At 58.0% G+C, this 13,954-nt stretch overlaps 1 protein-coding gene across 5 annotated transcripts in view; it reads right to left on the bottom strand.

The window, feature by feature from the left end:
- Positions 1 to 250: 250 nt before the first annotated feature.
- Positions 251 to 13,954, bottom strand: part of DVL3 (dishevelled segment polarity protein 3) — a 29,388-nt gene continuing 15,684 nt past the window's right edge. Inside the window, exons 2-17 of one of the 5 annotated variants that reach the window (XM_032193722.1) lie at positions 11,632 to 11,701; positions 8,257 to 8,378; positions 7,750 to 7,856; positions 7,057 to 7,192; positions 6,689 to 6,782; positions 6,246 to 6,315; positions 5,791 to 5,930; positions 5,516 to 5,592; positions 5,018 to 5,085; positions 4,605 to 4,655; positions 4,333 to 4,482; positions 3,373 to 3,504; positions 2,982 to 3,149; positions 2,145 to 2,357; positions 1,470 to 1,868; positions 251 to 1,001 (exon numbers count right to left, since the gene is read on the bottom strand). In XM_032193722.1, coding sequence (XP_032049613.1) covers positions 970 to 1,001; positions 1,470 to 1,868; positions 2,145 to 2,357; positions 2,982 to 3,149; positions 3,373 to 3,504; positions 4,333 to 4,482; positions 4,605 to 4,655; positions 5,018 to 5,085; positions 5,516 to 5,592; positions 5,791 to 5,930; positions 6,246 to 6,315; positions 6,689 to 6,782; positions 7,057 to 7,192; positions 7,750 to 7,856; positions 8,257 to 8,378; positions 11,632 to 11,701 — 2,029 coding nt within the window. In that variant the 3' untranslated portion in view covers positions 251 to 969. Of the gene's footprint in view, positions 1,002 to 1,349; positions 1,869 to 2,144; positions 2,358 to 2,981; positions 3,150 to 3,372; positions 3,505 to 4,332; positions 4,483 to 4,604; positions 4,656 to 5,017; positions 5,086 to 5,515; positions 5,593 to 5,790; positions 5,931 to 6,245; positions 6,316 to 6,688; positions 6,783 to 7,056; positions 7,193 to 7,749; positions 7,857 to 8,256; positions 8,379 to 11,233; positions 11,287 to 11,631; positions 11,702 to 13,954 lie in introns of those variants that run through there. The other 4 variants (XM_032193726.1, XM_032193724.1, XM_032193723.1 and 1 more) reach the window with 4 other exon arrangements.

Here is a 13,954-nt window from a genome sequence, read left to right as displayed (position 1 = left end):
GGGCTGTAGGGGGTAAAGGGATGGCACATGGGGCTGGCAGAGGGGTCGTGGGCACGATGTGGGCCCCACAGGAGCAAAATACGCGTCGTCTCTGAAGTATAAAACTGCAAACACGAAAAGACCGAAGGAGGCAACGCGCGCGGATGGGGGTTGTGGCGCTGAGCGGAGCTGAAGGTAGCGACGTACCGAGCTGGGCGCGGGGCTGCCCCCGGCCCCTCTCCTTCCCACAGCCCAGCAGAGAGAAGAGGAAAGGCTCCAGGATCCACGAGAAGAAGGAAGAAGGGGAGCAAGCGGACTCGCCTCGCTGCCTGCACCCTTTCGCTCTAGGCCCCAACCCAAAGGGCTCCCCCCGGGTACCGTAGGCAGGGGGGAGCGGGGCAGTGCCAGCCCTGTCCCTCCTGGCAGACAAACATGGGGGACCTCCACGTTCCCCAGAAGTGTGACAGCGAACCCTCGGTGCCCTCCCTCTCCTCCTGGCTGCACCCTTGAAGAGGGCACGCTGCCTGGCAGGACTGAGGCTGGGCACCGCTGCCCTAGGGGCAACCCCTACAAACGAGGGGCAGCAGCAGCCTGGGCAGCAGGGCAAAGAGTAGGGTGGAGGCTTAGGTCCCTGTAGAGGCTCCCTCAAGCCAGGTGAGCTTTCAACCCCACAACCCCAAGCCACACAAGACCCACAGGGCAGCGCCAGGCAGGCACCTGGCCCAAAGGGGAGGCAGGCAGGCAGGGGCAGCATCTCTCCCCTCCCCGGAGGCACTGAAGCCCTGAAACATTCACGCGTTGGCCAAAAGGCAGCTACAGCGGGATTTAAAATGCACGTAAGGCCGGGCCCCGCTCCCCTCTCAGGGCGTCTTCCGCTAGGGGGAGAAAAGCAGCCATCTTCAGCGCCATGCGCGCCCAGCGCCCTTGGAGCTCCGTGTCCTCCTGTCGGGCCACGCCACGCTCCAGCTCTCCCCCCTGCGGGCGGCAGGCTCAGAGAAAGTCAAACACCCCGTAATTCTTTGCTGCTTGATAGAAGAAACACAAAAGGGTGAAAAGAAAGAAGAGATGTTTAGGGCGGAAGGACCGAGAGGCGGCAGCGACACACGGGCAAGCAGCACAGGGCGCCGGGACGGATGCGGATTAATGGGGTTAGAGAGGACGGCAGGAGGGAATTACCATCGGCAATACACAAGTCTGGTGGCGGGATGGGCTGGCAGCGCTCAGCAGGCCTGCCAGGCCCGTCCACCCCGCTGGAGGAGGGATTAGAATCAAGGTTTAGTTCCATTTATTTTTTTTTCCCTTTTTTTTTCTTTTTTCTTTTAGTTATCAAGACCAAAAAAAAAAAAAATCCCAAAAAAAAACAAGGGGTGAAGCCAGGGCTGGTCCTAGGAGACAAACGACGGGGACGGAGGTGGGGTGGGGAAGGGGAAAGGAGGGGCAGCAGACAGACAGGGGACGGGCGCTTCACATTACATCCACAAAGAACTCACTGGGGTTGCCCATGGCCATTCGGAAGGACTGTCTACTGGCTGTCAGTTCGGGGGGCACAGAGGCCAGGTCACGGCCCGGCGGCGCCCCGGGGGGCCCCATGGCTGAAGGCGGTGGTGGCATCAGCAACATGGGGGGGCTGAAGAGAGGGGGGAGGCCGGGCGGCCCGTACGACTGCTGGCTGTGGTGGCTGCGGATGCTGTGAGCCAGGGAGTGCTGGCTCCGCTGGCTGTGCTGGCTGGCGGGCACCGAGCGCTCGCTGGCCGCGCGCTCCCGCCTCATGCTGCTCCTCGTGGTGTGGTCCGACTCGCTCCCGCTGCCTCCTGACTTGGACTCCCCGGTCTTCTCTCTCTCCTTCCTCCTCTCGCTGCCGCTGCGATTGGAACCGCTGCTCCGGCTCCCTGCGAAGGGCACAGGGTAATGTTAGGTGGCGGCTCTGGGAGGCCAGGAGGAAAAAGGAGCCTCCTCGGGGCAGGAAAGGATTATGGCACGCTGCAGCGCAGCCCCTGATCTCAGCTTGTGAGTTTTGAGTCCCGTAACCCTCCTGGGATGCACCTAAATGAAGGCTCCCACCCCACACAGGGGTTTGTCTAAGGGAGCCATCTTTTCCCACTATTTCCCTGTACAGAACAAGGCATCTGCCCCAAAAAGGCACATTTTTGGTCCTTTTCACTCACCTTCACTGTGCTGGCTGCCCGCACTGCCCCCTCCGTAGCTGTAGCCTGGGTCAGGGAAGCCGGGGTGGGGGTTGTAAGGGTGAGGCGGTGGATACTGGTACGGGAAAGCCATAGGCCAGGGGGCGGCTCCTGGGTGTGGGAGCGGAGCCAAAGTGTCCTGATCAGAGGCACCGCTGGAGCCGTCATGATCGTGAAGGGACAGGTTAGCCATGTCTGCAAGAAAGCAGAGGAGAGGGTTAAGCCAAGGGTAAAGAGCCACGTGTGATGAAGAAGCTCCCTGCCCACCCTAATGGGGATAATGACGGGGTAAGGCAAGGAGATGAAAGAAGCTGGCGCTCTCCCTGCTTGGCCATATAACCATTTGTGCTTCCCGGCTGCACAACAGCCAGGCTGGGCAAGGCCGAGCTGTCCCTGAAACTGAGAAACCACCTTGGTGGGCAAGGACCACACCAGAGCGACATCTTCCCCTGCCAGTTACTCCCCCCATCCCTCGTATTTCAGTGGAACCCATGTTTCTGAGCACCAGCCTCTTGCCAGCGCTGGAAGTTCAGAGCCTGAAAATGGTCAGAAAAGACTTAGATTCTGCTTTGCCCAGGTGACAAGGTACCAAAGCAGGTGACATTGTCGACACTGCTTCCAACTTCACAGCTCCAGCAGCATGATAAAGGAGCTGGGATATTCATCATCACACTCTGCCAGGGTCTGCAGAACAAGGGGCCCAGCCTGGTGGCAATAGCTGTAGCTACGTCCCCGTGGTATCAGTGGGGATCTGCAGGACCCTGTCCCACCCCCATCCTCTCCCTCCCACCCATTCCAGAGCAGAGCCCAGTTCCATACTTCCACAGAGGTCCCCGAAGATGTAATAGCACTGCTCGGAGAAGGTGATCTTGTTGACGGTGTGTCGGATGTAGCCAGCCTTCAGCAGGTTGCTGGCATATTTGCGGGATTCACGACGGTCTGTAAAGCCCTCCACGTGGTGATACAGCCAATCCACCACATCCGAACCTGCCACCGAACATCAGAGTTAAACACAAGAAGGAAGAGGAAGGCAGTCACCCTCGAAGCAGCGGGCCACATCTAGCCGTGACAGCCACAGGTTCAATTTGTGACCCTGGCCTGATTAACAGGCAGTTTTCAGTGAGGAGATGCTCCTTTCACCAGCATTTGCTTGGGAAGCAGGCCACCCACTCCCCACCTCTGCTGGAGTTGGAAAACAGCTTTCTCTTACCGATGAAAGCATTGGGGATGGTGATCTTCAGCCACATGCGGTCCCGCACCTCCAGGCCTGACTCTGGGGAGGCCATGGCTTTGACAATGGTGGCCATGTCGCTGTGGATGGACAGGTGAAAGTCATCGAGGCCTGTGGTGGGGACAAAGGGAAAGGAAGCCGAGATGAGAGGGGGGCAGAAAAGACAACAGCGCCACGTGGAAGAATCACACACACGGGAGGAATGGGCCAGGGAACAATACATCGCAGACAGCCCCAGGGGCATGCTGGTGTAACCCCCCTCCAGTGCTATCCTTCCCAGGCCAGATGGTTTTTTTGCACAGATCCTCTGCAAAACCCAAGCCAGAGTCTCCGTTCTCCCAGCCAGTCTCAAGCAGCTGAGATCCACAAGCTTCCAGCTGAGCCCACAGAGCCCAGCACGGGAATTCGTCGCTCCTCAAAAACTTAAAACCAACTCCTGTCTTTTTGCCTCACTTGAACTCTCTAGACCCTTGCTTCAGGGTTCTGCATGCTACAATCACCCAAAACCCTGAGAAAGGAACCAAAAGAGTCCTGCTGTGCTCAGCAGGCCCCCACCCTGCTGCAAGAGCCTCTCCATCCTGCCCTGGCTGTTGTCTGGGAGGGCCTTGCTTAATCCCTCTGGCCTCATGCTCTCAGCTGGTAACTCCCTGACTGCTCTCGGAGCCTTTTCTCTGCAGCTGCCACAGCTCCTGGATCGCATCCAGGATCTCCTACTCTCCTTAAGCAGAAGGCATGAAAATGTGGTCTAAATTCACCCAGCCAGAGCTCGCCTTGATCCAGGCACCTGCCTGGTGAGAGCTGCCTCCCTCCCAGTCCCTCGGCAGGGCAGACCTGGCCCGGCCCAGCTGTCCCCAGGCAGATGTATTGCTCCCCTCAGAGCACAGTGAAGGCGTGGAAGCCGTGCAGCGGGAGGAGCACGGAGGCACGAGAAGAACTTACGTTCGGTCTCTGGGATGGAGCTGGTGATGGAGGAGCTGGTGGAAGTGATTGTGCTCATGGATGGACTCATACCGTACGCTGGGTAGGTGCCAGTCATCGCTGCCGTGTGAGACACCCAGGCTGCCGGGTCAATGGGCCGGATGGGCTCACCTGCAACGAACAGAGAGTCAGTTAGCAGCTCTAAGAAATTCTTTCCTCATCAAATCAGCCTCTGGGGGAGGGACGGGGACTCAGCGCAGCCCATTGCATCCCCAGCATCTGCCGGGACTCACCCGGATCGGAGCATGGAGAGTCTGGCCCAGCCCAGATCCGCTGGGGAGCAACTGGGAGAGAAAGAAGAGAGGGAGGGTCAGCAGGACAGGTGCAGAGGGAGAGATCCCCCTATGGCTCAGGGAGGGGTTTCTCTTTCCTCTGGCGCCCCGAGCAAGTGACCTCCCTGCCCCAGTGAAACGCGTCCCCAGCGTGATGTGGGAAGGAGGGCTGGGCTCGTGGGCATTTGGGCCTGGGAATTGGACATAGCAGCCTCCCTAGAGGAGAGCTGAAACCCCACCACACCCCAATTCAGTGCCACAGGGAGTCACACACACACACGGAAGGAACAAGACAACAACCAAGTAAGTGCTTAAGGCAGGGCTCTCACATGAGCTAGGCACCAGCGTTAAGGGTGGGTCAGCTATCCACTTACTCCTGGGTAACGAGAAGCAGCCTCGGGGGCTGGGGTCCCAGCACTTGGCCACCGTCAGGGTGATGGGCCTGCAGCAAAAAGGCACAAGTTAGAACAAGAGCCTGGTGGCACAAAGCCCTCCGTGACCCACTGCAGTTGCTGTACGCTGGCTCTCTGCTGCCAGATGGGGAGAAGCTGCCGGTACAGTGTCCTTGTCCCTCCCCAGCTACAATTTTCCTCAGAGGCATGGACAAACTGGAGCAATAACCCTCCTGTTAGCCAGGCTATGCAAAAAGATAACACAGTATCCCAAGAAAAAGGGACCCCACTTTGTCACCACTCTGTTGGCTGCAATTCCTGCTTTGGGTATGAAAATCTAGGAATCAAAGCAAGGCCAAAATCCTAAGTTCTGGGTTCCTGCACACCTGCTGGCAGAGGTGGCTGGAAGACATGATTTGCACGTCCCAAACACACCCCAGGCAGCTGCCTACGGAGGTAAGAAACAGCCTCGGTACCTACCCCGGCTTGTGCACGATCTCCCTCAGCACCCGCACAGCATCATCGTTGCTCATGTTCTCAAAGTTGATGTCATTCACCTGCAAACAACACCAAGGGGTGAGTCCCAGAGATGCGACCAGAGCCTGAGCTCCCCGCTCAGCTCAGCAGTGACTCAGCTTCCCTCTGCCAAGAGCAGCTTCCTGGGTTTTAGCCTGCCAGAGCGCGCAGGGAGGCTTCTGGGTCTTTTCTTGCTGCTCTCCCAGCCTCAAAGATGGAAGCACGTGGGCGTGAAGTACCTGCAAGAGCATGTCTCCTGGCTCAATCCTGCCATCAGCTGCCACAGCACCGCCCTTCATGATAGAGCCAATGTAAATGCCTCCGTCCCCGCGTTCATTGCTCTGTCCCACAATGGAAATGCCCAGGAAATTGTATTTCTCTGCAGGGATGGAAAGAGAAAAGAAGTAAGACACCAGAAAGCAGCAGGCACCAGGCAGCCCTAACTTCAGATGAACCACGTAGTAAAAATGGGCACTTGCACCCCTCTCCCTCCCAGCAAGACCTCCTGGGATGCAGAGAAGCTCTTTGAGATACTCTTTCTTTCTTTAAGAAGCTCTTTGCTTCAAGGCAAGCCACTTTCCTAAGGAACCCATCCCTCACACCTCCCCATATGTGCTCTCTTCACCCCCTCCCCAGTTCCTTCTCCCCCACCCCACCTCGCCCTGGAAGGGCTGCAGGCACAGCTCCCACTCACCCATGTTTAGCGTGACAGTGATGATGTTCAGGGACATGGTGGAGTCTGTGATGCTGCTGAAGGACGATGACTGCAACAGAAGTGAAACAGGAGATGTCCTGTGGTGCCTCGGTACCATCCCAGCCCCTTCCACCTGCCCCCCGTGGCACCACAGCCACAACCCACAACTCCAGCCTCACGCTGGGAGCTTTGCAGAGCTAAAGGACTTCAGCACAGCCCTTACGACCCTTCCACAGCCAGGTCTGTGGTCCCATTTCTTGGGCTACACTGGCCCCACTAAAGGATCCGCAGCATTTTATGAAATCTCACTGCTTGAATCCAACCTGCCCACAGCAAACACAGCTGTAACCCTGATCAGCCCTGGAGCACCAAGTGGAGAGATCCACCAGGCAGCCCACCCTGCCCTGAGCAGCCCTCCCTCGGGATCCACAGCCCCTGGGTACCCTCTCAATGCGTGGAGCCTTCTGTTTCCGCCGGCGTCGCTTGTGCCTCCTCATCAGACGGGAAGCGCTGCTTTGCTCTGTTGAACTGCTGAACCTAGAGGCAAAAGCCAGAGTCAGCTCTTCTGCTGCTGGGGTGGTGGCAGAAAGTCACAGAAAGTCACAGAAAATCACAGAAAAGGACACAGAGCAGAGAGCTGCAGGGGAAGAGGAGAAGGGTGTGTTTGTGGGGGACATGCTGGGTGAGCTCTGAGATGACAGCAAGCCTGAGCATGGACGCAGGAGCCTGGAATTTCTATGCCCTGCAACGGCATCTCTGTGCTGAGAGGCAGGGGGAAACCAGTGTTCTGCCACAACCCAAGCTCTCCTACCTGCTCGTGGAGTCATCTTCATCGGAATCGAAGAAGCTGGTGGTCTCCAGCTCACTGCTCATGAGCGTGGAGGAGCTTTCGTACCCGCCCAGGTCTCGGCGCCGCTCTCCCTTCACTGTACCGTTCACCCTGGGTGCTGTGAAACAAGACGACTCAGCGTGCTTGAGACAGACCACGGGGAAACACTCCCTCTCCCTCTGCAGGGCTCATGGAAACCTTCTCAGAATTAATCTGGCCATCAGACACCATCTAGTACAGCCAGGCTCTGAGTCCACCCTGGGATCAGATCCATTTTCTGTGGGTTACCAAATCTACCCCACTAGAGGATGGAAAAAAGGCTGATGGGCCATTAGGAACAAGGCTGCTAAAATTGCAGAAGACTGCTGCAGCTGAACTGAGGCAGAGCGAGGAGCAGCACAGTGTGACAAGGCTACAGCACGCTCCACTTGTCAACTAAGGAGTAAGGATATGCAGTCTCTGTCTTGCCCCTGAGACTTCTGCAGGAGATGTCTCCTTTGCCCCCAAGGGTTTCATCACCAAGCTCTGATGCAACGCAAGGGTCACATCCTGCCTCCAACTTGAGGCCCTTTTGTGCTGGCAAGGATCTACAGAGCAGACAGAGCTGCCCCGTGTCTGCAGCTGGTGCCCCACACCATGCCCCAGCAGGGCTCTTGCCACGTTGCCAGCACTCACCATGCTCAGGCCCATCTTTCCGACGAGGTCGTTCCCTTTGCGATGACACCACTGAGTCTGTCTCTGTCTCGTTGTCCAGGTTTTCCCGACTCCCCCCAGTGTTAGGGCTGCAATGAAGAAAAGGAACAAATGTCCAACCAGACCCAGCCTCAGCAGGCTCTCTCCACCACCTAGCACGAGCCCCCAGCCATCAGTTATTTTCCCCTTCTGAGGTACAGGCATAGAGGTGGTGGGGAGCAATCACAGCACACCTATGAGTGCAAGGAAGAGGGCTAGGAGAAGCTGACCTCTCTGCCAGCTTCCCTGCACCACCTTCAGCATGTCCTTGCTCCCTGAATTACACAGCTCCACCTGGAAGCTGCTCCCAGCCCCGCCACCCTCCCTGTGCTGGCTGTGATCCCTGCCAATTCGGGGAGCAGCGTCCCAGCCCTTGCTCTTCCCACCCCACTTTACAGCAAAGCCACCACAGGTCCCGTAAGAACCAGGACAGGGGTCTGGGTAACTCACTGGAAAGAGGGGGGCCTGGAGTCTCCGATGCCTCCCGTGCGCTCCATGGACGGCGGCAGCTCTGTCTGGTTATCGGCACAGACTGACCCCGCGTCCGAATGGGATCCCTCTGCAGACACCAGCTGGGGGGACGAAACAGAGGATGAAATGGCTGAGGGAGGGCGAAAACACCTGCAGGAGTGGCCAGAGAAGCTGGCCGAGAGCCTGTCCGGCCCAGGATCCCGTCTCTGACAGTGCCAGCAGCAGATGCCCGGGAATGGGTATGGAAAGGCCAAGCACGTAGCAAGGTTCTCCCTCAATCCTTTCCAGAATTGCTGTGTCTCGCCAATCCCTGACCCAGCAGCGAGGCCCAGGAGGCTGACAGCCCTGCGCAGAGACCGACGGCACCTGCACACCCCCACGGCACAGCTCCTAAACTCAGGTAACCTCAGCACATGTCTTCGTGGCGAGGAGAGGATCCCCAAGCTCTGCCTCCATCGGAAGAGACCGCTACCGGTCATTCCTTCTTCCACTTCAACCAGCACAGCTTGGCCTGAAGGCTCTGGGACCCAGCAGGGCTTTCACATTCCCAGCCCGTGGGAGCTGGGGGTAACAGCTCCGGGCTGAGGATGGCTTTGGAATACTCCAATGTGTGTGTTTTTTTTTCTGGCTTCCACAAGTCCTGTGCAAACTTTCAGCTTGTGCCCAGCTAAGCCACCTGGGCACTGCCTCCAGCCAGCTGCCGGGAGGCTCAGCGCTTTCCCTGGTGCAGAAACTCAAAAAATGGTCAAAAAACAGGAACAATTTCTACTGGCTGTGCTTTGAGGCAGCCCAGGCTCACCTACACGTGTCTCTGGCTCTCAGATAAACCACCACTTTCAGGGCTCAGGGAACAAGACGGAGCTTCTCCTGCAGGAACGGGCTCACCAAGGGGATGAAACTGCTCAGCTGAGCTCGTGGGGAAGTGATTCCCCCAAAATCACTCCTTATGCAGGTTTGCCCCCACCTCTGAGCTGCACCGTGCTGGGCTAATTCACATCGGGCAGGGCAGGAAAGCAACGAAAAACCTTTTCTGTATAAGAGACATTCAGGGACCTCCACAGCAGAGCTGGCAGAGCCCAGAAAGGAGCCCTCCCTCCCTTAAGCCAGGGAGCAAGTCCCTGGGGAAAGGCTAGAGCTCAACAGCAAGGGTAGGTCGATTTCCATCTTTAAGGACTTTCCAACGTGTCTTTTCACTCCTGTCCCTGTCTGTTCCCAGCACAGACAAGCACGGGGACAAACGCCTTCAGAAGACAGACAAATGTCTTCAAAACACAGACCTCTGCACACATTTGTATCGGCTGGAAAGGAGCCGACAGCTGCTGCCCAAACCCTAACGCTCAGTGCAATGCCTGCATGTGCTGAGGAGGGACCCCACAGATCATCACGGGGCAAGGGGAGAACACTCTGCTGCTGGGGAGGCGCTGGGAACAGAGACAGGGGTGCCAGGGAGACAGAGCAGCCCCGAGAAAGCCTCAGCCCAGGGAGCAGACAGGGCAGAGAGCACCCGGGGCTGACAAAAGCTGAGGAGCTCGTCCTGCAGGCCCCGGGACAAGCCCGACAGCTCCTGCCCTGCAACTGGAGAACCAGCTCTGGTCTCACACCCAGCTCAGCCTCCCTGCCTGCAGCGAGCCCCAGGCACCTTCCCAGGCCACATCCCACTCCCTGAGGGCCACGTCCCTGCTCCGGCAGCCACCGGGGGGAAAGGAGATGCTGGAAGTGGTTGGCACCGCCTAGGGAAAAGTGATAATGCTCTGTGCTGGAGTTGAGATCAGGCAAATAAATCCGGTCGGAGGGAAGGAGCTGCAGGCAGCTGCCAAACAGCACCGAGGAGAGGAGAAGAGAAGAGAGGAGAGGGGTGGTCCTGAGCAGGGGACTGCTCCTGCCGTCCTCCTGGGGCTGGGATTTCCTCCAGGGAAGGTATTGACAACCACCCCATGCTCCTCCTGCCTCTTTCACTGTCAGGAAATATTTGCTCAGCCCCAAGCCCCTATCTCCCCCTCTAGCTAAAATTAGTACCGAGCTCCTAAAATAACCTCGTTCCAGCCTGTCTGGCACAAGCAAGTGCTTCCCCCAGCCCCAAAGCACTCACAGACAGGGAGACTCCCAGCAGGGAGAGAAAAAGGGTTCATCAGCAGTGCACAGGGGGCTCTGAGCCTGCTGTCACCCTTCGTGCAGGAGCACTGATGGAAGCACAGACCCCAGGCACAACGAGCAGCCAGGGTTTCAGAGGCTGCTGCAGCAGCAGCACGGTGCCCTGGCAAATGGAAGCACACCCTAATGGTCTGCAGGCAGCTCAGAACAAACCGTGCTGGGCCCGTGCCACTTGCACCGAGCCCTCGGCCCCAGAAAGCCACTGCAATGAGGGCAGGCAGCTGCATGGAGATGTGAAGCGCAACGAAAAGCATGCCAGCTTTAAAAAAAAAATAAAGAAAAAGTGACGGAAATGGCTTGGAGCCTTTGGGATGCTCTGGCAGAGCACGTGAAAACAGAAATGGAGGAGCGGGGAGATGCCTGGGGCCATGTCCAGGCCGTGCTGCCAGGGGTCCTACAGCCGCTAGAGGGAGGGCAGCGCAGCACAGCCGCTCTGTGCAGGGGCCTCGAGACCCCAGCACCCTCACCACTGGTGAGACCTTGCTGTCTGATGCAGGGACAGAGGTAGTTAGGTCTCACCCAGCCCGATTTGCAAGAGGCTGGAGATTTTTCATTGTTTATGGGCTGTTTGTTGGCACCCAGGGCTTGGTTGTGTTCCTGGGGTTGATGCACACACGCTGATCAGCACAAACTGCAGCTCAGCAGCAGGGAAAAAGGGATGACGGGCCATGGAAAATGGACACCCTCTCCTCCCCCAAACAGAGGGTCCCCGCTGGGGCCGAGGCAGGCATGCGGGCAGGGGGCAGAGCATGTGCATGGCACGGCACGGAGGGAGAAGCTTGTCCTGCAGCTGCCCAGGCAGTACCTTTAGTCTTCAAGGCAGCCAAATCCAGTCCGCTTCACCAGCACTAGAGTCACTTAAAGCCCTTTGCGCCAGTCACCGCAGCGGGACTTTCCTTGGGAAGCTGACCCTGCCGTAGGGGCACACGGGTTACAGGCTGGGACCACCACCTCTGCCAAAAGCATCCCTTACGGTGAGCTCTCCGCAGAGGCATCATCCCACGTCTTGCCCGGCCCTGGGGGACCCAGCAGCACGCGGCTCAGCCTCCAGCAGAGAGGCTGGAGCAGGGTAATCTGCTCCATCAGCTTCCACGGCAGTCAGCACTCCGACAGTGCAGAGAGGTCGCCGTGCTTTGCTTGGCACTACGCGATCAAACGGAGGGAGGAGAAACAGGCAGCAAGGCAAGGAAGGGACTCGCTTACCCACGACACCACGCGGCCGTTGAAACAGGGCAGCTTGGCATTGTCGTCTGAGATTTCTTCTTTCACCACCCTGCGGGAGGGAGAGCAGGCAGTTAGAGCCGGAGCTTCAGAGGTTTTTCCCCTTTGAACGCGGGGTGCTCGTGCCCGACAACAAGCAGCCTGGATTTGGGGGTGCAGAGAGGGGCTGCACGGCCCCTTCTGCGTCCCCAGCCACAACTGCCAGGCTGGAAGGGAGAAACCCAGGGCAGAACAGCCTCCCCCAGGTGCACCCAGCTGTTCTGCCCTCAGATATGTTAATCGGTCCAAAAAAAAAAAAAAAAAATCCTCAGATCCGTATTTCCACCAGTTTGCTTATTTCCAAAGAAACACATAATTTGAACCTCTTTAGAAAGATCTGAAATCATCACAGCCTCTGCCAGAGCCTTCCAGCAGATGAAAGTGAAACGCATGAAACACGCTGCCTCCCAAATGGTACTGTCGCTGTTTAATTACATACATCACATTGCAACATCCCATCGAGCTTTATAGCTGTGCCACAGTGTCATCTTCCTGCGTTACACAAACAGCCTCTTTGCAGCGAAGGGAGCTCGGAGATTTCTCTTCCCCCAGCACTAAAAACATCCGCTCGCTTGGAGGATGAAATTCCTCCCAGTTTAAGTATCGCTAGGCACCTAAATAAATTCTCCCCCAGTGCGTACGCAGTCAAAAGCAACTTGTAAATGCAGCAGATACAATTAATACCATCTCTGATAAGGCAAATTTAATGGCAAAGGAGGCCTTTTGAGCAAGCTCCTATTCCTTTATACTCAACTGACGACACTTCAAGCATTTTTATTTAATGCAAAGACAGCTTATAGATTGGGGTATTTCTTAACTTTGAATTCCAAATTATATTTAAAGTAGTTTGATGCATTATAGCTAAAGAAAGCCATGTAGTAACTAAGCAGTGCGTGGATTACGTTGGGGGGGAAAAGAATCCAAGAGAAAAAGGAACAAAAACTAGAGGAGGAACGTGAAACAAAGGGGAATCGCATCTTACAAAAGCAGCAGAGCGTAAGGGACAGCGCACAGAGGTGGGATCCCATCAGCAGCTCTCAAGGCCCCCAAGCCAGTCCCCAACTCACGGAGGATCGACGAGGACGCAGCTGTGGCACCCGGAGCTGTGACCCATCGCCCCCGACGGCCCGGCCACTGCCGCGGGGGCTCAGCACGCCGGCACCCGCGGGACCTGGCGCCGGGCTCCCCGCTGAGCCGAGCAGTCGCCGAAAACGGGGCAGGAAACCTCGCCAGGGCACCAGCAGAAGGCAAATGAACCAGGCTCCAGCAGCCGGCCGCGGGGAGCAGCCTCGCCCCACCCCGCCAGCCCCACGGGTTGCACAGGCTCGGCAGAGCGGCGTCTCCGGGCCAAGAGGGAGCGGGCAGCGGGGGCTCATCAACCCTGCCCGAAATGGGGGCTGCCAAAGGGATGGGCAAACACTAGCCGTCCCCAGGAAGGCAGGCCAGGGGAGAAGCTTGAGCCATCCGGCCCCATTCCCAACACGGTGCCATTTTCTCCTTCAACAAGCGGGGAAAAGCAGGAAAGGAGCAGCGAGGCTGGATTAAAACCCTGCCAGCCCAACGTTCCTTCAGTGCCAGCCTCTTCCTGAAGCCCCACAGGCCGGGCTGAGCACCCAGCACATCCAGGCTCCCCCTCAGCCCCGTCCCCGGTGGCTCCCAGGCCTTCCCAAGGCAGGCGTGCTGTCGTCTCCTCGCTTCCCAAGGCACGCACCCTGGCCTGGCCGCGCTCGCATCCATTCATGCTGTCGCCAGTAGCCTGGCCTCCGTCCAATTCCTAGAGAGAGAGCTTCAGGCAGGGCCAATTCCCAGCGCTGCGCGCTGCTTGCTCTGGGATGCACAGTCCCGTCTGTGGGCGCGGGGACAGGGTGACACAGTCGTAGGGTCGGGGTGACCAACCCTAGGCACAGCGGAGCCCTTCCTCCCGCGGTGGGGACAGAGGAGGCACCCCCAGCCCCCTCCTGGCTGGGACCACGGTGCCTGATGGAGAACAAGCAGCTCCTGTCTGAGCACGGGTGGCTCGTCGCTCCCGTTACCCCACTCCTACCCCAGACATCCCCAGGGTCAGTTCTCTCCCCTCCTGGCCCCACGAAGCACCCCCTTTCCCCCCCCGCTGTGCTGTTTATCACCGTGGATCCCAACGATTGCTATATTTAGACCCTGCAGGGCAAAAGCTGATAGCGCTGGGCTGGGGTCGGGCACATGCCGAGCTGCAATCTCCGGGCAGCTCTGCTCCCGTCCGTCAGCACTCCTCGCGCCCTGCCGAGCT

Source organism: Aythya fuligula, chromosome 9 (assembly GCF_009819795.1).
Source record: "Aythya fuligula isolate bAytFul2 chromosome 9, bAytFul2.pri, whole genome shotgun sequence".
Lineage (NCBI taxonomy): Eukaryota > Metazoa > Chordata > Aves > Anseriformes > Anatidae > Aythya > Aythya fuligula.
The sequence above is the reverse complement of the archived record's forward strand: the minus strand, read 5'-3'. Positions and strand labels throughout refer to the sequence as shown.